We start from the raw sequence: 23178 nt of genomic DNA, 5'->3' as shown, positions 1-23178 counted from the left end.
GAAAGGAGTATAAATGGGTGAAGTTGCTTAGGTGTGAAATGACAGGGGAAAGTGGGAGGTGCTGGAACTAGAGAGAAATTCAAATCCAGACACCTCAGGGGCACCTGGCTGGCTCAGTCGGAAGAGCGTATGACTCTTCATCTCAGGGTCGTGAGTTCGAGCCCCGCGTTGGGTGTAGAAAGGACTTAAATAAACAAACGCAAAAAAGAAACTCAAAGCCCTGGGCTGCTGAAACAAACAAGTCCCATGAGTCACCAGTCTGCAGCCTCCGGTGTAGGTCGGGCTATGTTGTAACCACAGATGCCAATATTCTAAAATCAAATACTGGCAAATCCAATTCAACCTACACTACAATTAAAAAAAAAAATCTGATAAGACCAAGTTACATTTATCCTAAGAGATGTAAAAAAATGTTTTAATATGTGGAAATTGTTTTTTGTTTTTTAAATAACCCATTACCTCAACAGGTCGCCTAAGAAAAACCCACAGGATCATTTCAATAGATGTTGGAACTTATTTCCTGACAAGCAGAAGCCCCGGGACCCAGAGCTGCATTGGCCGTGGGTTGGCAGAAGTTGTCCCAAAGGTAGCATCGTGGGATGAAGCCAGCACCGGGCCCAACAGACAGCCCAGTGAAGTGTCCATCCAAGAGAACCAGACGGAGAAGTGGAAACCAGAAGAAGGCCAGAAGACAGAGCTTGGGGAGATGCTGGGAGGCACAGCCTCCAGGCTTCACTGCAGGGCCCTGCACACCCTCTGGTCCTGAGCCAAGTTTGGACGCTAGCTGTTGAAAATGCATTTGAAAACATTCAGCATCCAGGTCTTATAAATAGCTCCTAAAACCGAGACTAAGGAGAAAGCCTTCACACAAGAAAGACTATGTCATACAAGCAGTCCCCTTAAAATGTAAAAAATGTTTTAAAAAAACAAACGTAAAAAATGTTTTCCTGCTCTGAGTTTTAAGGAGCCATTTTGTCTTTTCAAGAATTCTCTACAATAAAAGGAAAAATAAAAGGATGGAAGTTATAGGGGAGCCGGAAGAAACGAGGAGACCGTGGGGAGCAATGAACCTCGCATTTTCTATGGTCAAATCTAAATCAATCTATGCATGTTATAGCTCAGTAGCAAGTGTCTTAGAAAAATTAATAAAATCTCGGGGCGCCTGGGTGGCGCAGTCGGTTAAGCGCCGACTTCAGCCAGGTCACGATCTCGCGGTCCGGGAGTTCGAGCCCCGCATCAGGCTCTGGGCTGATGGCTCAGAGCCTGGAGCCTGGAGCCTGTTTCCGATTCTGTGTCTCCCTCTCTCTCTGCCCCTCCCCCGTTCATGCTCTGTCTCTCTCTGTCCCAAAAATAAATAAAACATTGAAAAAAAATTAAAAAAAAAAAGAAAAATTAATAAAATCTAAACAGGTATTGAGAGAGTAACCGAAAAGAAATGCTAAATAAAGACTTCTGCACCTCTGCCTCATACCATAACACAAAACAAATTCCAGGTGGGTTAAGACGTAAATGTAAAAATGTACGATAAAAATCGGAGGAGAAAATGTATGACACCGAGTTCCTCATGAAGGACAGGAGACATCTGCTACACCAGAACGGAAAACGAGAAGCCATAAAACAAGAGAAACATACTTGATCCTCCAAAAAGTTAAATATTTTTAGAAAGGTCTGAAAAAGTCCAAGTGCTGTGATAAATTGAGGGACACTTTCAATTTTTAAAATGATGAAAACCCCTTAAAATGGATAAGAAAAAGATAAATAATGCAATTGCAATAGATAAACTCAGGAAGACGGTGAAGAGGCTGTTTTGGGAGGAGCAAATCCAAACAGTCAAGAAACCAATTAATACGCACCCCCCAGCAGAGAACCGAAAATTAAAAAAACCAAGGAGGTCACTTCTCAGTTATCAGATTAGCAAAAATTAAAAACAGAGCGCCTGGGTGGCTCAGTCAGTTAAGTGTCTGACTCAGCTCAGGTCATGATCTCACGGTGCCATGAGTTTGAACCTTGCATGGGACTCCCTGCTGTCAGCATGGAGGCTGCTTCAGATCCTCTGTCTCCCTCTCTCTCTGCCCCTCCCCTCCCTCTCAAAAATAAAGAAACATTAAAAAAAAAAAAGATAAAAATCTGCCGCTGAAAGGAAAATTAACACTCTCGGACAGTGCTGTTGGAAATGTGAATTGTCACAGCATTTGGGGAAAGCAAGTTGGCAATGCTATTAAGATTTTAAATTCTTGGGGCGCCTGGGTGGCTCAGTCGGTTAAGCATCCGACTTCGACTCAGATCTGATCTCACCATTCACGCGTTCAAGCCCCCGTCAGGCTCTGTGCTGACAGCTCAGAGCCTGGAGCCTGCTTCAAATTCTGTGTCTCCCTCTCTCTAGCCCTCCCCCCATGTGCACTCTGTGTGTCTGTCTCTCTTAAAAATAAACATTAAAAAATTTTTAAAAAGGGGGGTGCGGATGGAGGGGTGCCTTGGTGGCTCAGTTGGTTGAGTGTCTGCCTCTTGGTTTTGGTTCAGATCATGATCTTGCAGTCGGGGCATCGATCCCTGAGCTGGGCTCTGCACTGAACCTGAAGCCTGCTTGGGATTCTCTGTCTCCCTCTGCCCCTCCCTTGCTCACACTCTCTCCATCTCTCTCAAAAATAAACTTAAAAAAAAAAAAAAAAGATGGCCCTTAAAAAAAGAAAAAAAAAAGAAGGGATGGGATATTATGTAGTCATTTAAAAAAATAATGGGTTAGGGGCACCTGAATGGCTCAGTCGTTTCAGTCTTGACTTCAGCTCAGGTCATGATCTCGCAATTCGTGAGTTTGAGCCCCACATCGGACTCGCTGCTGTCAGCACAGAGCCTGCTTCAGATCCTCTGTCCCCCTCTCCCTGCCCCTCCCCCGCTAGCCCTCTCTCACAAACAAATAAAACATGTAAAAATAAAAATTAAATAAATAAAAAAAGAATGGTTTACACCTGTCTCATCCGACTTGGGGGACTTTCTACTATGTATTTATGGTTAAGGGAAAGAAGCAAAATACAGAGAAGTGAGTGTAATATGATTCAATTTTTTAAATATAATGACACTCCTCCCCCCCCACCAAAAAAGTCTGTGTGTGTGTGTGTGTGTGTGTGTGTGTGTGTGTGTGTGTGTGTGTGTTATTAGGAGAAAGATGAAAGGAAGGAAATTAGGAAAGAAAGAAAGAAGCAAGGAAGTAAACCAAGCTGTTAACATGGTGGGAAAGTGAGAAAAACCCTTGAAAATATTTGAAAACCATGTAATGTGACCCCATCTGTGCAAAATTATGTACACATAAAGAAATGGCAGAAAAGAGGGTCACCAAAATATTAATGATGATCATCTTGAGGGATGGGATTGCAGGTGACTTTTACTTTATTCCTTATATTTTTTCTGTGTTTTAAATGTTATACGATGAGTATATATTATTTAAATAATCAGTGGAAAATAAAGCTATTTTCACAGTGTGTGTGTGTGTGTGGGGGGGGGGCAGTATTGGCAGGTAGAAGTCCCTAGGGGACCTGATTTAATGAGCACACAAGATCAATATTTAATTAACATATCAATTGCTGGCTTGTCAACTGATGTTTTCCAAAATCCTTGAGGTATAGGTTCTCTTAAGTAGCCAAACTGTCATCTGAAACATTGTTTACAATTCTCCCACTTAACTAACGCTGAAGAATGGAATGATTACAAATACCAAAGGGGCAGGAGATGATTAAAGTAGGTCTTAAATTTAAGTGCCATCAAATACTGGATCTCCTGTACTCAACACAGCTTAGAATTCCCTCACCAGGTTTATCTCCTGGCCACTTGCAACATTTACATTGCTTTAAAAAATATATATAGGGGCACCTGGGTGGCTCAGTGGGTGGAGCATCGGACTTCGGCTCAGGTCATAATCTCAGGGCTGGTGAGTTCCAGCCCCGCATCCGGCTCTGTGCTGACAGCTCGGAGCCTGGAGCCTGCTTTGGATTCTGTGTCTCCTTCTCTCTGCTTCTTCCCCTCTTGCTCTCTCTCTCTCTCAAAAATAAATAAACATTCAAATATATATATATATATATATATATATATATATATATATATATGCATATATTAACCATTTCTTTTTCCAGACCACTCTGAGGTGGATCTTAAAGTCTTTCTTTTCTTTTAATTTTTTTTCAACGTTTATTTATTTTTGGGACAGAGAGAGAGAGAGCATGAACGGGGGAGGGGCAGAGAGAGAGGGAGACAGAATTGGAAGCAGGAGCCATCAGCCCAGAGCCCGACGCGGGGCTCGAACTCACGGACCGTGAGATCATGACCTGGCTGAAGTCGGACGCTTAACCGACTGCGCCACCCAGGGGCCCCTTAAAGTCTTTATTTTCAATCCTCTAGTTTGGTTTTGCTCTTTTTATTGCTTCGTCCCCACGGTGTTTGGCACTGGCTGGGCATGCACTTTTCGGTGGGCACTGCTTTCCCTCCTCTTGGCCCTCTCTCTGTGGACATGCCAGGTTCAGGGGAGGGCTGTGGGTGTTTAGACCTTGTCTACACTGTGCTTGAACATGCCAGACTCTCAAAAACTGTTAGGGTCAGCTGGTTAAACAGCAAGTTGGGCTTCGCCTCCTCTTTCTTTTGAAACATTTCTTGAGCACTGCTAAGTGTCCAATGTTAAGACAAGAATTCAAAGGTGAATTAGGCAGGATCCCAGAGAAATCACGACCCGCTATGTAGTTAGTGCTCAACTGCACAGTGTTGGGGAAGCACTTGGTGGGAGGGATGTCATTGATGGGGAGGCGGAAGGAGGCAGGCAACAGCTGCTAGCACTTGGCAAAGAGATCAGATATGCAAAGGTCTAATGGTTCTCCAAGTGTAACCCCAGACTAGCAGCATCAGCATCACCCGGGAACTTGTTGAAAATTCTAAATCTCGGGGCCCCACTCCCGACCTACCAAAGCAGAAATTTTGGGGTGGGAACCTATCATGGTCCTCCAGGAGCATCCGATGAACCCTAGAATTTGAGAACCCCCGGCTCCAGTAGAGGCCTTAAGATCCTTAGGATGAAAAGAAGAGGCAAGAGGAAACGAGGCTCTGTGCAAAGCCTCGGGTGCCAGTCAAGGGGGTTAGACTTTGCCCGTGGGCGCGGCCTCCAGGGTTTCTAAGCAGGGGCCTGTGGCGTTTGAACGCTCTCTCAACTCGGCATTTCTGGGAGCTTTAGCATTCTCTGCGCGCCCAGGGCGGAGAGCTGATCAGCAGGGGGCTGAGTTGCCCCACCTCCCGCGACACCAGGCGGCGAGCAAGACAGAGGTCGGGCCGCAGACCTCTCCGCAAGCCGGCTTGCCATCCTGGAGCAGGTGTGCGCCCACAGGGACCCGGCCACGGACGAAGACCGGGGAGGAACCACCAGGGAGGCGGACGCCGCACGGGCCGGGCCCGCGGCTCTGCGACCCCAGGCTCCGCCCCTGGCCTGCGGGGCGCGGCATTTCTGGCCCGTGGACCCCGCCCCCTGCCCCGCCCCGCCCCGGCGCGCGCCAGGCCCGCCTCCTATGGGGGGGCCCACAGGCTCCGTCCGCGCCCAGGCGCGCGCCCGCGGCCGGGTTGCAGGGCTGGGCGCGCGCCCCGCGTCCCGGGCAGGAAGATGGTGGCGAGCGCGCGGGTGCAGAAGCTGGTGCGGCGCTACAAGCTGGCGATCGCCACGGCGCTGGCCATCCTGCTGCTGCAGGGCCTGGTGGTGTGGAGCTTCAGCGGCCTGGAGGAAGACGAGCCGGGCGAGGTGCTCCGACGGCCGGGCGGGCAGGCGGGCAGGCCGGGCGCGGGGACGCGCGGGGTCCTGGCGGGGCTGCGGGCGGCCCGGGCCAGGGAAGTGGGGCACCGGCCGCGTGCGTGCTGGCGCGGGCGGCCGCGGGGAGCAGGACATCGGACCCCTGGTGCCCCTTTCCCAGGAGGGCCCCAGGGACTGCGCGCGGAGGCGGTGCGTGACCCGGAGGCCCGGGCCTCGGGCGGGCAGGGGGCCCGGGCGGGAGGAGCGGGTATCGGTGGGGTGGTCTCCGTCCCGGGGAGCTATGAAGGTCAGGCGCGGGGAGCAGGACCGGGAGGCGGGGCCGGGCCCGAGCCTGCTCGGAGGTGGGGAGCCCCAGGCCAAACTTTTTGAAGTTGGGAGGGGGCGGGGGTGTGCGTGTCGTAGGCGGAGGAGCGGGGCCGAGGGACCCCGGGCATCGGCGCCCAGCTGCGCCTGACGGGCTGCCGCCAATGGGGAGGTGGAGCCCTGGGCTGGAACTCAGTACAGCAACTGAGGGAACAGGGAGTGACCCCGAGGAAGAGAACTGGGAGTGTATCCCCCAGGTGTGGTTTTCTTAGCCTGGGGTCTGAAGAAAAGTCGTGGGTCTTCAGGAGGAGATGGTCGGGAGAAGTGAGCCGGTGAGTGGCCTCAGGACATTAGGGAATGGGGGTGGGGGGAGTGAGGGGGGCCTCTAGCCCTTAGGGAATGGGGACAGCATCAGCTGGTTCAGCAGAGACTCAGGCCCGGGAGCAGGGACAAACCTGTCCAGCTCAGTACCCAGGTCCCTGCCTTGAGAGTGTCACTCACTCGTGGCTGGGTTCAGCTGGAGGCCCATACACGTCCCCTCCCAGGGTGTTCAGGAAGGATCCAGTGGGGTCTGAGGCCATTCTAGAGGGTCCAAACCCTGGTCCTGAGCTGTGGACCAGAGGACAAGGCTTCCCTGCCCCTACCCCCACCCCGTCGGTTCTGGTGCCTCTAGGGCTCTGAGTCAGACACTCTGCTTGGCATCTCCTCTTGGGCCTCTCCACCTGGCAGTCAGAAGGCCAAGAGAGGCTCCATGTTCACTTCCCCTTACGGCATCTCAGTGGTCAGGAAGGCCTGGTATGGAGACTGGGAGAAGGGCTGCCCTTGCCTTTCTGGGGAGAACCAAGAGGCTGGGAGGGTGAAGGAGCTGGAACAGAGTCAGGTGAGACCACAGCTCCAAGAGGAGCAGAGGGGGGTGGGCGGGGGGGGGGGGGGGGGGCTGGCTCTGTGACACCCAAAGGGAGTGAGCTTGTTCTGTGTGGACCCATAAGTAGGAGGAAGACGAAGAGTGTTTGGGGACAGTGTGAGAAGACTGGGCAGATGAGATGTTCCCAGGCGCCCTAGGCTGCTGAGGCAGTTGGGGAACCCTCTGATCCTGGAGTCTGAGTAGACGCCAGTGACCACTGTGGGGAGGGCTGTGGCACAGCATCGGAAGCTTCTCAGAAACAAATGGCCCTGAGGTGCGTGGCTCTGTGCGTCTCCCAATGGGCTAAGAGATTGTCCAGGCCTCAAATCCCAGCTGCCCTGCCCATAGCCTGGGGCGGAGAACTGGGGAGTAGAGCAGTTGGGGTCCCACCACCCCACCTCCTTCTCCCAGGTTCCTGGTAGAAGCTGACGGGGCTGGACTGGACTGGAACAGAAACGATGCTCGATGACCTAAACATTGGGCGGTCCAGGCAGCCATTGGTGCTTGGACCCCTTCAGCGGCCACCTCGCTAGAGCTCAAGGCTTTCCAGGCAGCCTAGCATAGAGCTTAGGAAGGTGGGTGCTGAAGTTGTACCGCCCCACCTCCTCCACGTCCTGTCTGTGTTTCCAGCCTTGCTGCTAAGTGGCAGGGAGACCCCGGGCCAGTCACCTAACCTCTTTCCGTGTCCTCATCAGTGCTCCCTCTCGGGAGGGGGTAACAATAGCCCCTCTCTCATTGGGTGATTATGAAGACTAAAAATGAAAATGAAAATGATACCTGGGAAGGACTTGCAGGAGTTCCTGGCACAAGCTAAGCCGTCAGGAAGTAACTCTTGCTATTATCTCAGTGCTACACACTGGGAATAGGGATTCATTAGCCAGCCATTCTGTCAGTCAGTCAGTCAGTCAACAAACACTTGTTCACTCCTCCTTAGTAGCAGCAGGTGCTGTGCTAATACTGGGGCTACAAAAATAAACAAAGCAGGGGCGCCTGGGTGGCTCAGTCGCTTAAGCATCCGACTTCAGCTCAAGTCATGATCTCACGGTTCGTGAGTTCGAGCCCTGCATCGGGCTCTGTGCTGACAGCTCAGAGCCTAGAGCCTGCTTCAGATTCTGTTTCTCCCTTTCCCTCTGCCCTTCCCCCACTCACACTCTCTCTCTCTCTCTCTCTCTCAAAAATAAATAAAACATTAAAAAAAATTAAAAAAAAAAAAAAAAAGAAAGAAAGGAGACAAGGCCTGGGCCCTGAAGGGCAGACAGAGTGCAGGGAGAGACTGACAGCAGAAAGGAAACTCCGTGTCAAGGGGGTTGGTGGAGCTTGGTGAGGGAAGGCTTTGGCAGGAAATGGTATGTGAGCTCAAGAAGCCAGTCATCCGAGTTTGGGCAGAGGCCCTGAGGAGAATGGGCTTAGCTGGGTGCCTTCGAGGAATGGGAAGAAGGGTGTGGGCCTGCTCCCTGGAGGAAGGTTCAAGAGTTAGTCTGGGGCACATCCTAGAGACCCTTAGGGAGGGCTCGGGTTTTGCTGTAAGTGAAGTGGGAAGGTATCGGAGGGGTTTCAGCGGCGCTGGGGTCAGACGGTGCCTTTCAGACTCACACTCTGTCCATCTGTGGAGGGGCTAGAATGCAGACCAAGGCTGACCATTACCATCCAAAGAGCCACTTTACGGCTTTAAAAGCTTTCACAAACATGGTCTCACCACTTAACTTTAAACACCGTCTGAGAAGTCTGAAGGTGGTAGGATGTGGGGTAAGCCATTCTGCGTTGTCTGCCTCCCAGGCTCAGAGAAGGATTCCAAGCAGGACTGCAGGGCCAGGAAATGGCAGAGGACTTTGAATGCCTCCTCAGTGGGGAGGAGGCACCTCGGAGGTCAGAATGCATCCAGGCCAGAGGTCAGAGGGCGAGTCCCTCCCCCTCAGTAATCAGAGGGGACCCTGACCTCCGGGCTACTGAGGATCGTCCCTTTGGGGGCACAAGTAGGGGCCCCGCTGATGCCCCCATGAACGCTGGTGGGAGGGGGCAGAGGTGGGGGCTGGCTGCCCAGCAGGGGCCCCCTCCCGGTCCTCACTGCTGCCTCTAGGGCCCCCAGCTTCCTCTGGGATTGACCTTCTCAGGGTCAGCCAGCTCCCTGCTGCAGTGCAGGGCACCAGCCCGCCCATCTCCTCCCACATCCCGTCCCCCACCGCAGCCAGCCTGGCCGTGTGCCCCGTGCCCTGCCCTCTTGACCAGCTTCCTGCCTCACTGGTGCTGGCTTCCACCCCGAGAGCCCACAGCTGCTCTGCCGTCTCTGTCCACCTGACTTCTGCCCACCGTGCCACCAGGTCACCCATCACCGGGTCGACATACACTCAGCGCCACGGAGCTGCTTTCTCCTTTCCTGGGGGCTTCCCAGGCCAGGGCACCGTCCCCACCCTACCCGTCGCTCTTGTAGCGTCTCCTCAGACGGGGACAGACGCCCGGAGCTCTCATGGGGCACCTCTCAAGAGATCAGAGGGCCGGATGGGTGCCGTGCACGGAGAGTGCGGGCGCCTGGGTGGAGGAGCGGGGCACGGACCCTGCCATGCGAGGTGCCTGCCATGTTTTGACAGGGGAGGGGAGAAAGGGCCTAGGGAGGGAAGGGGCAGGGAACACTTACTCAACCCAACAGCGTCCAAAATGTCTGAGCGCCTTTGCGCCTCTCCTGACTTCCCTAATCCTCCTCCAGTGATAGTAATAGCGGTAATAATAAGGATGTCAGGAGGTACTGAATGCTGAGCCTATATCAAGAACTTTATATTCATTCATTCCTCCATACGACAAATATTTTGGGAGTGTCTGCCTTTGCCTGACATGCTTCTGGGCGCTGGAAGGCACTGGTTGAGGAAACAACAAAAGCCCTGTCCTCGTGGAGGTTGCATTCCTATGAGCGGAGAGACACGGGATAACGCAATATGGATGCATTATAGGATAAGAGAAGGAAGTAAGTGCTGTGGGGAAGGTAAAGTGGAGGCTGAGGGAGAGCTGGAGTTGAAATGCAGCGGTCAGGATGGGCCTTGCTGAGAAGATGCCATCTGAGCAAAGAATTGAAGGGGGCAAGGCATGAGCTATGGAGACATCTGGGGGGGGTATTCCAGGCACAGGGGACAGTGTGTGGCCAGTGGCGTGGAGGGACAGCGGGAAGGCCACTGTGGCTGGAGGAGAGTGGGCATGAAGAGAGGTTAGTAGGAGATGAGGTCAGAGGGGGAGGGTGGTGGGAGGGACAGCCAGACCGCAGCTCTTGTGGCCTCTGTGGGCTCCTGGAGGGGCTTTGGGGTTTCACGCTCGGCGGGGAGGCCAGGGGTGGTTTGGAGCAGGGGGGTGGCGAGACGGGGCTTGTTTGAACAGGAACACTGGCTACTACTGCGATGGGAACAGACCATCGGGAAACCAGAGTAGGAGCAGGGGGACCAGGGACACCGGCCAGGGAGGCCGTGGAAACCCTGGGAGGGCATCCGGTGGCTGAGTGGGGAGGGTGCTGTGGACCAGCAGGTGATGCTGCTGAAAGGCCAGGCCAGAAAAGGCCTGTGGCCTGTGCGGTACTGCTGGGGGCCGGGGGGACCCACAGAGGGGTCACAAGGGAGCAGCGGAGGGCCGGTGGAGATGGCTCCTTCCAGCACACTCTCTTGTGCTCTATCTCACTTACGCTTACACCTCCCTCCCCCCTTTAGAGCTGAGGGACCTGCTCAGAGGAGGTAGGTGGCCAGGGGGACAGTCACACAGTGCCTCCTGCTCTTCCCACGTCTCAGCCGCCAGACAGCAGCCAGGTGTCCTACTCCACCAGACGCTGGGAGGTGGGGCTGGTGTGACAGTCTCTCACCTGGGAGCTCTGCCTGCCGGAGGAACCTGACCCTCGGGGGCAAATGGGGTGTTCGCATGAGGGGGCTTGGAGCTGGATCACGAAGGATGGGTGGGATGGGGTGCAGGGATGGCGGGGGGTGGAGGAGGGGACAGAGGGAGCTGGGAAGAGAGTGCCAGTCTGAGAAGAGGCAGGGGAGCCAGGAAGCAGGGTGAGGCGGCTGGGACAGATTTCCCTCCCGGAGAGAACCCACCGAGAGGAGCGGTGAGGGGCCGGCCTCCAGCTGCGGGTGCCTTGAGGCTCGGCCTCAGCCCTCCGGCCAGTGACGGCATGTGGCAATGGTCCACGCCATTCGCATTAGCTGGCCACGGCTCCCTCCGAGCTGCGCCGTTGTCTGAAGCCCTTCCTTCTGCCCCCCTCCTAACACCGGAGTCAGGCCTGCTAGGTGGTCTGACGGCTTTGCAGGCCCAGCTCCGGCTCCCGCCCCCGCATCACCCACGGGTCTTACCCCCCAGGGAAAGTCACACACTCTGACTCCCTCTTGGTCTCTGCCTCCCAGAGAGCCCAACGAATATGGTGTCCCCCCCCCCCCCCGCACCAGGCACGGCCCATTCACTCGCACCACCTCCACACTCCCACGTGGAAACGCTGTAGTTAGCGGGATGCTTTCTTCCTGTCTCTTCCCAGCCAGGCCTGGGTGGGACCCTGGCATCCTCGGCCAGGCCCGCCCACCCTTCTTTTGTGACATACGCGGACATCGTATTTGCTGGGAAAGAGGGTGGTATTTGATTCCCAAGCACATGGGGACGCACAGGTGCCCTGTGGTCTGGACATGTGGGGACAGGGGTGCAACGGTGCCGTGGAGGTAGGATGGCACTTCTTCGGCCGGCTGGTCGGAGAAGCCTCTCGGCGGACATTGTTGCTCGTGCAGAGTCCTCCCGTGAGGAGCACTCACTGGGTGCAGGGTGGCTGGGGCCAGCAGGGAGCTAAGGGAGCAGGAGGAGGGTGACTGTCCCCGTGACCTGTGTTTGCCTGTCTCTTACAGAAAGGAAGGCAGAGAAAGCCGCGGCCGCTGGACCCCAGCGAGGGCTCCAAGGACACAGACAGTTCAGCTGGGCGGCGGGGCAGCACGGGCAGAAGACATGGGCGCTGGCGGGGTCGCGCTGAGAGCCCCGGCATGCCTGTGGCCAAGGTGGTACGGGCCGTAACCAGCCGGCACAGAGCCAACCGCCGGGTCCCGCCAGCCCCACCCCCGGAGGCCCCAGGCCGCCAGAACCTCAGTGGGGCAGCAGCCGGGGAGGCGCTGGTCGGGGCAGCTGGCTTCCCGCCACACGGAGACACGGGGAGCGTGGAGGGCGCCTCCCAGCCCACGGACAACGGCTTCACCCCCAAGTGTGAGATTGTGGGCAAGGACGCGCTGTCTGCCCTGGCCCGGGCCAGCTCCAAGCAGTGCCAGCAGGAGATCGCCAACGTGGTGTGCCTGCACCAGGCCGGGAGCCTCATGCCCAAGGCTGTGCCCCGGCACTGCCAGCTGGCTGGTAAGAGTACGAGACAGGCACGGGCGCAGGGGTGGCAGGGTCTTCACCTCATTTCTCAGAGGAAGAAGGCTCAGAGGGGCTCACCTCCCTGGCTAAGCCGGCGATAACCTGTGCTGAGTGGCAGAGGCAGCGCTGGGACCAGGGAGTGTCGGGTGGGCGGTCCCTCTTCCCATCTCACTCCTGCCCCGTGGCCTGGGGAGGGGCCTCACTGATGCCCCTGGTCTCTCCTCTCAGGGAAGATGAGCCCCGGCATCCAGTGGGACGAAGTCCGGGCCCAGCAGCCTGTGGACGACCCCCCGGTCCGAATCGCCTACATGCTGGTGGTTCACGGCCGTGCCATCCGCCAGCTAAAGCGTCTCCTCAAGGCTGTCTACCACGAGCAGCATTTCTTTTACATCCACGTAGACAAGGTACTGTTGCGGGGGGGGGGGGGGGGGGGGGGGGTAACCACACAGGCATCTGAGCGAGCGGCACCAAGACCCAGAAGGTCACAGATGGACAGGGTCTCTGATCTGCTCAGGTGGCCCGGAGAGAGGGGAGCAGGCCTAGAACATGGGGAATGGCCAGCACGAGGCGACATAGCCAGTTAGGAGCTGAGTCCTGCCCGGTGCTCTCTCCATTCCATGTCACTTGTCCCCGGGGGTGGGGTGGGGAGGCTGTGATACTGGGGGTCCCCTGTGGCTACTGAGTCTCGCCCACCTACCCCCAGCGTTCCAACTACCTGCACCGCGAGGTGGTGGAGGTGGCCCGGCGGTACGATAATGTGCGGGTGACGCCCTGGCGCATGGTCACCATTTGGGGCGGGGCCAGCCTGCTGAGGATGTATCTGCGCAGCATGCGGGACCTGCTGGAGGTGCCCGGCTGGGCCTGGGACTTCTTCATCAACCTCAGTGCCACCGACTACCCGACCAGGTGTGGGGCAGTGCTCTGAATCCCGCAGAGCAGAGGGCGGCCCGTGGGGGTGCTTGGGGTGGGAGGGGCCTGATAGACTCCTTCCCTTCCCCCCCACACCCAGCCTCATTCCGGTCTCTGGACCACAGCCATGTGTTCGGAGAGGGGCTGGTGAAAGGTGATGTCAGGACTGAGAGTGACAAGGGACCAGGGAGCATGCAGAGGCCCAGACCTGGGTGCTAGCTGAGAGGGCAAGGGGCGGAGGGAGGCTGCGGGTGCCCCCACCCCGGAGCATCATCTGGGGGCAGGGCCAGTGGCTAGGACAGCTCTCCATGAGGCAGGGAGGGGTGGGGAGGGAAGGCAGAGGGTGCTGAGGGGGCTGTGCCCCGGGCCTGAGCCAGGCCCCCTACCCACACCGCCCACGCCCCTTCCCTTCTCTAGGACGAACGAGGAGCTGGTGGCTTTCCTGTCTAAGAACCGGGACAAGAACTTCCTCAAGTCACATGGCCGGGACAACTCCAGGTGAGGGTTCGGGGCGGGCGGGGGGGGGGCCCCGGCCAGGGGGCTCGTCACAGCCCCTCCCACACACGACCGGTTTGCAAAGCCTGCAAACCAACCACAGACTGAGGCCCACTGGTCCCCGGGTGCCCGAGCGAGCTCGTCTGCCACCCGCAGGTTCATCAAGAAACAGGGCCTAGACCGGCTCTTCCATGAATGTGACTCGCACATGTGGCGCCTGGGCGAGCGGCAGATCCCGGCGGGCATCGTGGTGGATGGCGGCTCCGACTGGTTCGTGCTGACGCGCGGCTTTGTGGAGTACGTGGTATACACGGACGACCCGCTGGTGGCCCAGTTGCGCCAGTTCTACACCTACACGCTGCTCCCTGCGGAGGTGGGTGGCCCAGGTCCCCGGCGAGGCCAGGGAGGCTGTGTGACGGGGTGCCCGAGGCTCACCCTCCACCCTGCCCTGCCCACCTCCCCCCCCCCCCCCCCCCCTCCACAGTCCTTCTTCCACACGGTGCTGGAGAACAGCCCAGCCTGCCAGAGCCTCGTGGACAACAACCTGCGGGTCACCAACTGGAACCGCAGGCTGGGCTGCAAGTGCCAGTACAAGCACATCGTGGACTGGTGCGGCTGCTCCCCCAACGACTTCAAGCCACAGGACTTCCTCCGGCTGCAGGTGCTTCCCCGTGGCCCCTGCCCCCAGCCGCTCTGCGCGCTTCCCAGGGTCGGAAGGGATTCAGGGTGAGCCCACCAGAGCATCTGGGGGGGGCCTCCCCTGGAGCAGCGCCTGGGGCTCCGGGGGGCTTCCAGCGGCAGCAGGGAAGGGCCCCAAGAGGCCGGGGAGGGCCCCCACTCCAGCCACGCCATCTGAAGGGGCCTCCGGACCCCTTCACCCTCCTTACCTCTCCCGCTGCAGCAAGTCTCCAGACCCACCTTCTTCGCCCGGAAGTTTGAGTCGACTGTGAACCAGGAGGTACTGGAAATCCTGGACTCCCACCTGTATGGCAGCTACCCCCCAGGCACGCCGGCCCTCAAGGCCTACTGGGAGAACACGTACGACGCGGCCGATGGCCCCAGTGGGCTCAGCGATGTGATGCTCACCGCTTACAACGCCTTTGTCCGCCTCAGCCTGCGCCATGCTGCCGCCGCTGCACCCCGGCTGGCCACCCCCCTCTGCAGGTGAGGCCTCCTTTTGACATAGCTCAGGTCCTCAGGGTGCCCCATGGGGAGGTCAGTCAGAAAGCGACAGCCCCCGCCCCAGGGAGCCCCCAGTCTGAGGCAGGGAGAAAGGCAAGAGCCAGGCGTGCAGGTGCTGGGGGCGTGAGATTTGGGGCGAAGGAAGCGCCTGGGGACGGGACTCCCCAGAGCCCCCTCCCTGGGACTCCAGGCCAGTCAGGTGTGCTGATGGCATCTCCCTTTCTCCCTGCTGGAACCTTCTTAGGTTTGAGCCCAGGGGCTTGCCGTCCAGCGTGCACCTGTATTTCTATGACGACCATTTCCAGGGCTACCTGGTGACGCAGCCGGTGCAACCCTCAGCCCAGGGGCCGGCAGAGACGCTTGAGATGTGGCTGATGCCCCAGGGGTCGCTGAAGCTGTTGGGGCGCAGTGACCAGGCCAGCCGGCTCCAGAGTTTGGAGGTGGGACAGGTCCTCCCCCTTGCTTTCTCCCGACCCCCAGCAAGACTCAGGGTAGTGGGAAGAGAGGGACAGACCTCAAGGGAGGGAGAAGGACTGGGCTGGGCCTCTCAGGACTGAGTCCATGGGCTCTTTCCCCGTGATGGAACCCTGGCTCATGCCTGTGTCTCCCCCGCATGCGCACACTGAGAAGCACCTCTCCACTTGGGGTGCACCGAGGACGTGCAGTGAGCAGGGAGGGGACCGTAGCTGCTCTATGACACGAGCCCAGGCTTCAGAAACTTCAGTGATTTTCTTCTGGAGGGACTTTGCTACTCCGTTAGACGTTTGAGTGTCCTCTTGCTCTCAGAAGCCTTGGCTTTGTGTGGAGATGGTCTCCGGGCAGGACCTCAAACTTCATCTCTGCCTTACCGCCCCCACCACTGCAGGGCAAGCCAGGACAGGAGTGTAGAACAAATCCGAGAGCTGAGAAAGATACTAAGGAAATCCTAGTCCAAGCCCTTCGTTTTGCAAATGGGGAAACTGAGGCCCAGAAAGATACAGTGCCTGGCCTGAGGTCACACAGAGAGTTAGAGGCAGCATCAGAGTAGAGAGGACTTGCTTCCCAGGCTCCTGCCCAGCTGCCTCCCTCCCTACAGGTCGGCACCGAGTGGGACCCCAAGGAGCGTCTTTTCCGGAACTTTGGGGGGTTGCTGGGGCCGCTGGACGAGCCTGTGGCCATGCAGCGCTGGGCCCGGGGCCCCAACCTCACGGCCACCGTGGTGTGGATTGACCCCACCTACGTGGTGGCCACATCATACGACATCGCGGTAGACGCGGACACCGAGGTCACGCAGTACAAGCCCCCGCTGAGCCGGCCCCTGCGGCCAGGGGCCTGGACTGTTCGACTGCTTCAATTCTGGGAACCCCTGGGCGAGACCCGCTTCCTCGTGCTGCCCTTGACCTTCAACCGCAAACTACCTCTCAGGAAAGGTAAGGATCTAGGCCCAGAAGCCAGATAGAATAGGATTTGCCTGGCAGGTGACCCCGAAAAGCTGACCATCAGAGCTGACCCTCGAGTAGGGAAAGAGGCAGGGTTGGGGCCCTGATGGTCTGGCCCTTAGTGTCCCCGCACTGAGGTAGGGTAGAGAGGCAAGCTTTGGAGTCAGGCAGACTTGGCTGTGAGGTGTAGCGGACGCTTTACTTGGTCCTTTATCCTTGGCAAATTATTTGGCCTCCTGAGCCCCAGTCTTACTACGTGTAAGGTAGGAGTGATACAACTATTGGAGACCTCCTGGGTGTGTGCAACACAAGTCCCCTCAAACTAGCTCAAGTACAAAGGGAAAATTGTTGGAAGAGTACAGGGCTGTCCCCCAGAACCCAGGAAACGTCTCGGGTTTCACCGGGAACCGGAGGTGCTTTGTCTGTCTCTGTGGGGCCATCTTGTCCCTCATCCTGTCCCGTCTGTGTGTCAGCCTCAGGCTCTGGCTTCTCAGTACATGATACGTGGCCTCTCAGTGCAGCAGAAACTAACCAGGGCCTCTTGGGGCCCCCGCTCCTCATTCTTGGGACAGCAGATCCGATTGGCCCTCAGTCCGTTGTGTGGCTGGGTGGGCAGGGTCACGTGGCCCACCTCACACTTGGCTGAGGCTAAGTGAGCAGGCTCTGAACACAGGCAGAGACTTCAGTTTCCCTCGAGAGGGGCCTAGTACAGCCACCGCCCGGGAGATGTGAGGGATGAGCATGTGGGTGAAAGTAGCCCGTATCCAGTAGGTCAGCAGGTGCTCAATGGGTAGGTAGAGGTTCCCTTCCTCCGGCTACATCTTATCACAGAGAAAGTGGGTCAGAGCAGGGGTAATCTAGAGAAGGAAGGGTGGGGGGCGCTGTGGCAGATTCAGAGCAGACAAGCCGCACCCCTGCTCTCCTGGGACTCCCAGCCTGATGCAGGAGATGGGGACAGATGGAGGCCGCTGTTGGAGCTGAGCCTTGATGGACTGGAATTTCATAGACAGACAGAGAAGGGCTGTCCTAAGCTGAGGTGTCTGATGCACAAGGGGAACAGAGAGTCACAGGAGTAGGATGTAAGGAGCGGTGGGAAGGGAGGCTGGACAAGCGAGCTGGGCCCCAGAGCTGAGGGCCTGAGTGGGGGGCCATTCATGGTTCTGGGAACCACTGGAGGTGGTTGAGAAGGGGCACAGGGGACACAGACCAGACCACTACAGGAACGTCACCTTATCATCCGTCATGCCTTGAACCCACCGTTCTACTTAATCCCCAAGTCGGGGATTCAGAGATGACCGCCGTGATTTTATAAAACTAACAGTTTTACAGGCACAGAAGGTTCGGCAGATGAGCCCAAGGTCATAGGTCACTCAGCCGTACGTGACTCAGTGGTAGAGTTGGGACAGAAGCGGGGGTGCCCAGACCTGAATCTCAAGAGTCTGGCCTTCGTGGCCTCAGTTGGGCGGGGCATGCTTACCACCTATTCTGTGTCGTCCCCCCCCCCCCCCCCCCCCCCCCCCCCCCCCGCCGCCAGATGACGCCAGCTGGCTGCACGCCGGGCCACCTCACAACGAGTACATGGAGCAGAGTTTCCAGGGCCTCAGCGGCATCCTGAACCTGCCTCAGCCAGAGCCCGCGGAGGAGGCCGCCCGCCGGCACGCGGAGCTCACGGGCCCGGCACTCGAGGCCTGGACAGATGGGGAGCTGAGTGGCTTCTGGTCTGTGGCCGGACTGTGTGCCATGGGCCCCTCCACCTGCCCCTCCCTGGAGCTCTGCAGACTGACCAGCTGGAGTTCTGTTTTCCCCGACCCCAAATCAGAGCTGGGGCCCGTCAAAGCAGACGGGCGACTCAGGTAGCAGGGCCCCAGCCAGCACCTCCGGATGACCCCGGGGGAAATTGCACCTTACAGACAGCGGAGGGACGTCCCCTCCCTACAGGCAAGAAGCAGAAGCCCAGGCAGCACACCCACGCCAGCCATCACGAACCCGCGCGGGCGGCAGCGAAGGTGGGCATCATACTTCCTGCTAATGGTTTTGCTGGGGACCAGAGGTTGGCAGGAGTGTGGGGAGAAGGGCTCCAGCTTCCACGCCCCACTCTTCCTCACTTTTCCTTCTAGGTTTCTTGGGTTTTTTTGTGTGTGTTTTTGTTTTTGTTTTGTTTTGTTTTTAACGGGTGGTAGGGGGAGGAACTGGAAACGAAATTGTGCAATAGGGCTCAGGGCAGCTCCAGGAAGTGGGCCATGGCTCTGGGGAGCAGGGGCCTGACGAGCCCATCTGTTGTTGTTCTGGAGGAGGCTGGGCCTGCCTCACTCTCCAGGGCGTCGTCTCCCAGCCGGGGCCTGTGGTGCTCATGGCTGAGGCTCTACAGGGGTGCAAGTGCCATGCCAGGCTCTGAGGCCCGGAGAACAGGTGATTTGGGGGAGCGCTGCAGAGCTGGACTCTAGCGGGACAGCCTCTCCTCTTGTAGCCAGGGGACCGTGGAAGAAGGGGTGGGGCTGGTTCTAGGGCTTTCCAGCATGTCCTGCCCCTTGATGGGCAACACAGGGCACCAGGGCCTGCTGAGACCAATGCAAAGTCTCCCAGGTACCCAGAACTGCAAGCAGGGCCTGGGCTCCTGCCCGGGAGGGCGAGCCCTCACAAGCAGTGTGGGAAGAAGGCTCTGTCAGGGCTCTCAGAAGAACCTAGAACAGCATTGTGCCTGAAGCTCAGTGTGAAGTCTGAAATATGCAACAGAAGAAATATATCTCTATCTCTCTAAGTCGAGCCTCTGTGTTTTTCCTCCTGGGTGTCGGGAAGCCATCACTGTCGGGCCTTGGAAACGTCTTCGCTGGTATATCTTGGCAGCCGTGAGAAGGTGGAGGTCCCATTTGCCCAGAGTGGGAACGGTTTAAGAATCCAAGAGCCAGAAGGGATACAAGAACCCATCTGAAGCAGCTCCCTCTTTTTCTGGGGGCTAAGCAGGCCCAGAGAGGCTTGGAGACTTGCTCATTGCCACCCAGTAGGGCGGCACAAAAGCCAGTTCAGTTCTCATGGGTCCTGACCCAGCGCTTTCCTGCAGATGTGGCTTCTTTGCCGTTGGCATAATGAGGGCCCATCCCACAAGCCCTCCTCACTCTCCTGCCCAGCTCTGAGTTATGGAGCATCCTTGAGAATGGAGGCAGCCCCAGCCACGGCCTGATCGTTACTGTTGGAGCTTTAGGGGCAAGAGCCACGGTGGCTTGGGGCCGTGCCACGGCCCCAAGACCTGGGAGGGCCAGGCTGGAAAGGTCTGTCCAGCCTCCCTCCTCTGCCCAAGGCTTTTCTCCCTCCAACTCTCCTGCCATTGTCAGCAAGGGCTCCGTATCAGCCCCTTACACATTACCTAATGCAGGAGCGAGGGTTTTTCAGACCTTTAAAACCGTCCTAACATCACGCCTGGGGACAAAGGGCTCAGTTCCTGCCTAGACGGCCTCACGCCCAGTTTTCCTAGTTGCCAGGAGAGGGCACCCCTGCCCGCCAGGAACAGCCCTGGGGTTGTGCTTGCAGCCCGCGTGCTGACCCTGCGGGCGGCGTCCTGTGGCATCCTCCCAACCTGTGAGGCAGGAACTTTTATTACCTGCATGTAGCATGTAGCACATTAGGAAACTGGAATGATGAGCCCACAGCTATCAGGTGGTGGCAGCAAGCCTCACAGACACCTGCCTCCTGCCTCCGAACCACTCTCACTACACCCTGCTGTCCTTAGGGCGGCGAACCAGGAAGGAGCCCACGGTAGGATCTCCCAGGAAATAGTGCTCGGGTTAGGGGCTAGGATGACTTTTTTTCCGGCTGCTTTTTTTGTGAACATCTGAAACTCCCCTCCGATTCTCTAGAATTTTTTTTTTTTTCTTTTCACATCAACTCTCAGGTCGATTAAAAGAAAAATTGCTAACTGGGTCCAGCCTGTTACGCACAGGCAGCAAGGGTCAGAACATGAGGCTCTGCTGGCTGAGGACTTGCCGTCCAGCGGGCAGGTTTCACCCGGGCTGTGCCGCTGTTAGGCTTAGTGCAACAGTTTCCAAAGTCCTGTCTCTTTAACTTGGTGGGGCGTGAGCGCCATCTCGGCCCCTGCCACACTCACCCCATCACACCAGGCCCTCTGTTACTTATTACTCCGGACTGTCCCCGGGTGTGGGCGTTCTGAGTTTGCACTTTTAGCCTAGTGGCCTGGCATCCTGACTGAGGGTTCAGAGTTCGTTGGTGTGAGGAGGGAACCCAGGGAAAGTATGGGCTCAAAGCTCCCCCAGGAGATTGTGTTTATTTTGAGAGAGAGCGCGAGAGAGAGCGCCTGTGCGCACAGGCGGGGGAAGGTCAGAGAGAAGGAGAGACAGAATCCCAAGCAGGCTCCACGCCTTCAGAGCAGAGACCGATGCAGAGACCAATGCGGGGCTCAAACTCCTGAACCCGAAGATACTGACCTGAGCAGTCGCCCCTCCCCCAGGAGACTCTAATGTGCAGGCCAGCTCCACCCGCACTGCTCTGGAGGGCCTGCTTTGGCCTCCTGAGCTGGAAGTATTGCAGGACCTGGGTGGTTCAGAAGGCAGCTCTCCTCTCCTGTCCTCTCTGCTGTGCAAACCAGTGAGGCAAGAGCGAGTGCAGCTTCTCCGCCGTGTTCCTCATCCCCATCTGTCTGTAGGGTGAGCTCAACCTGGAGGCTTGGGCTTTTTGAGGCTTCTTTGAAATCCTCTCCTGGGGGGGCCCCTGGGGTCAAGATCAGGATTCAGGGCAGGCAGGATGTGGACGGGGTGGGGGTGGGGGTCTTCTGGGGCAGGCTGGACCCTTAGGCTGCTGGGATAATTCCTTTGGAAGGAGGGGGGAGATCCCTCGCAGAGAGGCTTTTGTATTTTGTGGCTCATGCCCGGTTTCCAGAGCAACCGTGGACGCCTCAGTTCCCTTAGAGGCAGGAGCGGAGACCAGAGGACAGCCAGTTGGCATCCGGAGCCCAGTTACCTGGGCCAATGGGAAGTGGCGGGCCAGAGTTCCTGCGAGGTGATCTGGAACGGAGGAGTACAGAGGTCTGGGCCAGTTGGAGCTCCCCTGGCTGGCCATGGGGTGTAGAAGAAGCTGAGCCCATTCCTGCCAAAACCCCTTCTGAAGGTTGTAGAGGGGACTTGGTGGCTGCCAGGTCCACAGAGGGGAGCGCCCTCTGTGGGACAGGAGGTCCTGGCACCGTACTGGCAGGACCAGCAGGGGCAGACCAGCTCACAGATACCCTGCCTCGAATGCAGTTGCTCCTCTGGGCCAGAGTTTCTGGGCTGGGGGTGGCCTGGTGACAGAGCAGTCCTGTGGCCCTGCCGACTGTCTTCAAGGTGGCTTAAGGCCGACGCCCTGTCTTGGCACCCCTCTGCCACTGCTGTTCTGCATGCAGAGACCACCATGGGCAATAGCCTCCTTCCTCGTCCTAGTTGTGGCCACTGGTGAGTCCCAGGGTTGGATCAGACGTACCCTTGACCCCTCACCGTAGGCCAGAAGCCCAGCCTCTTCATCTATAGGGTCACCTAGGGCAAGCCACTTGGGAAGAAGGCTGCGTATGGCTAGTCCCTTCCCTGCCGAGTTCTGAGATGCCACAGTCTGTCACGGTGGAGAAGGGGCTGGGCACTGGGGTCAGAGTTCAGGCTCTGGAGTCCTCCCCTTTCCCTTCAGACTCACAGCTTCTAAGGGTGCCACAAGTTCCTTCTCCTCAAGTTTGTCCCTCTCTAAACTCCTTACACACATCACTTCCCTGAACTGAAGAAAGAGACAGGATAAAGCTACACCGCTCTCCTAAATAAATCTCTGCCCGCAGGGGGTTGATGCAGCAGCAAAAAGGGAGCTGCCCGCACCCCAGTCTCCCCTGCCTGTCAAGCTGATGTCAGACTGGCCAGCTCAACCCTACTAAACTTCTGGAGCGGGATTCCAATGTGGGGAGGTGAGGTGGGCCTGTGCGTGCCAGGTCCAGGCTGGACCCTTGACCTGTGCCCCTGGGGGCAGGGGGAGAGGTAGCGTTATGGACTCTGCACTCCCAGCCTGGGTTCCCTTGGGGCCAGAGCATCAGCATGGAAAAGGTTAATAACGTTGTCAGCGTCCTGCCTGGTTACTGTTAACTGGGACCCAGTGCTGGGAGTTGCTGGTGAGGACAGTGGTCTCATCCCAGCTCTACAAGCAACTGGAGGCCCACCCTCTCCCTAGTTCCCAGGGGAAAGCCCAGAGCACTGCCTTCACTGCAGAGAGGTGATGACTACAGTCAGGCTGCTCCCCAGGGACAGGATACCGTATGGGAGCCTAGGTACAGAGAGCAAAAGGAATCATCTGACCTGCAACCTCCCCAGGGCAGGAGGAGGAGGCTTTCTCTGACTCTCAAAGGTCATCAGAGCTGGCTGCCAGACCATGTGAGAATGAGCTAGTGGTCAGAGAGGACTGGGGTCTCTACACTGGGTGCATCTCTGAAATGCAGAGGATTGAGCTCTGTGCCTTGGCCTGGAGACAACTAGAGGGGAGAGAGCCATAGGGACAGAAGGGGTTGGGCTCTGCTCTCTTGCTTGCTGACCCCAAATCCTGAGTTTACTCAGTCATCCTTCATGCTCCCCAGGACTGCCACCCTCCCTGCTTCCATACCACGGGACACCCTAGCGAAGTCCAGGCAGTGGGAAGCTGCTGAGATCCCCAGGGGACACACGTGAGGGAGGATCCTTGGGGCTGTCACCCGGGAGTCAGCAGAGAGATGTTGGGGGGGGGGGGCGAGGGAGGGGAAGGGAGGGGAGGCTGAAGTCAGGCCAGGGGCTTAGGGTGGCTGGGGATGGGATGATGCCTAGAGACTTCTGGGAGCGTAGGCCAAGTGGTAC

At 57.6% G+C, this 23178-nt stretch overlaps 1 protein-coding gene across 1 annotated transcript; it reads left to right on the top strand.

Moving 5' to 3' along the window:
* Positions 1 to 5603: 5603 nt before the first annotated feature.
* XYLT2 (xylosyltransferase 2) lies at positions 5604 to 19097 on the top strand. Its single transcript, XM_030295810.1, has 11 exons — positions 5604 to 5764; positions 11837 to 12329; positions 12564 to 12739; positions 13039 to 13241; positions 13662 to 13742; positions 13896 to 14112; positions 14224 to 14400; positions 14641 to 14903; positions 15166 to 15361; positions 15997 to 16330; positions 17874 to 19097. The coding sequence occupies exons 1-11, from the start codon at positions 5630 to 5632 to the stop codon at positions 18194 to 18196; spliced, it is 2598 nt and encodes an 865-aa protein (XP_030151670.1). The 5' UTR covers positions 5604 to 5629; the 3' UTR covers positions 18197 to 19097.
* Positions 19098 to 23178: the final 4081 nt, after the last annotated feature.

The sequence above is a fragment of the Lynx canadensis genome, chromosome E1 (assembly GCF_007474595.2).
Source record: "Lynx canadensis isolate LIC74 chromosome E1, mLynCan4.pri.v2, whole genome shotgun sequence".
NCBI lineage: Eukaryota > Metazoa > Chordata > Mammalia > Carnivora > Felidae > Lynx > Lynx canadensis.
The sequence above is the reverse complement of the archived record's forward strand: the minus strand, read 5'-3'. Positions and strand labels throughout refer to the sequence as shown.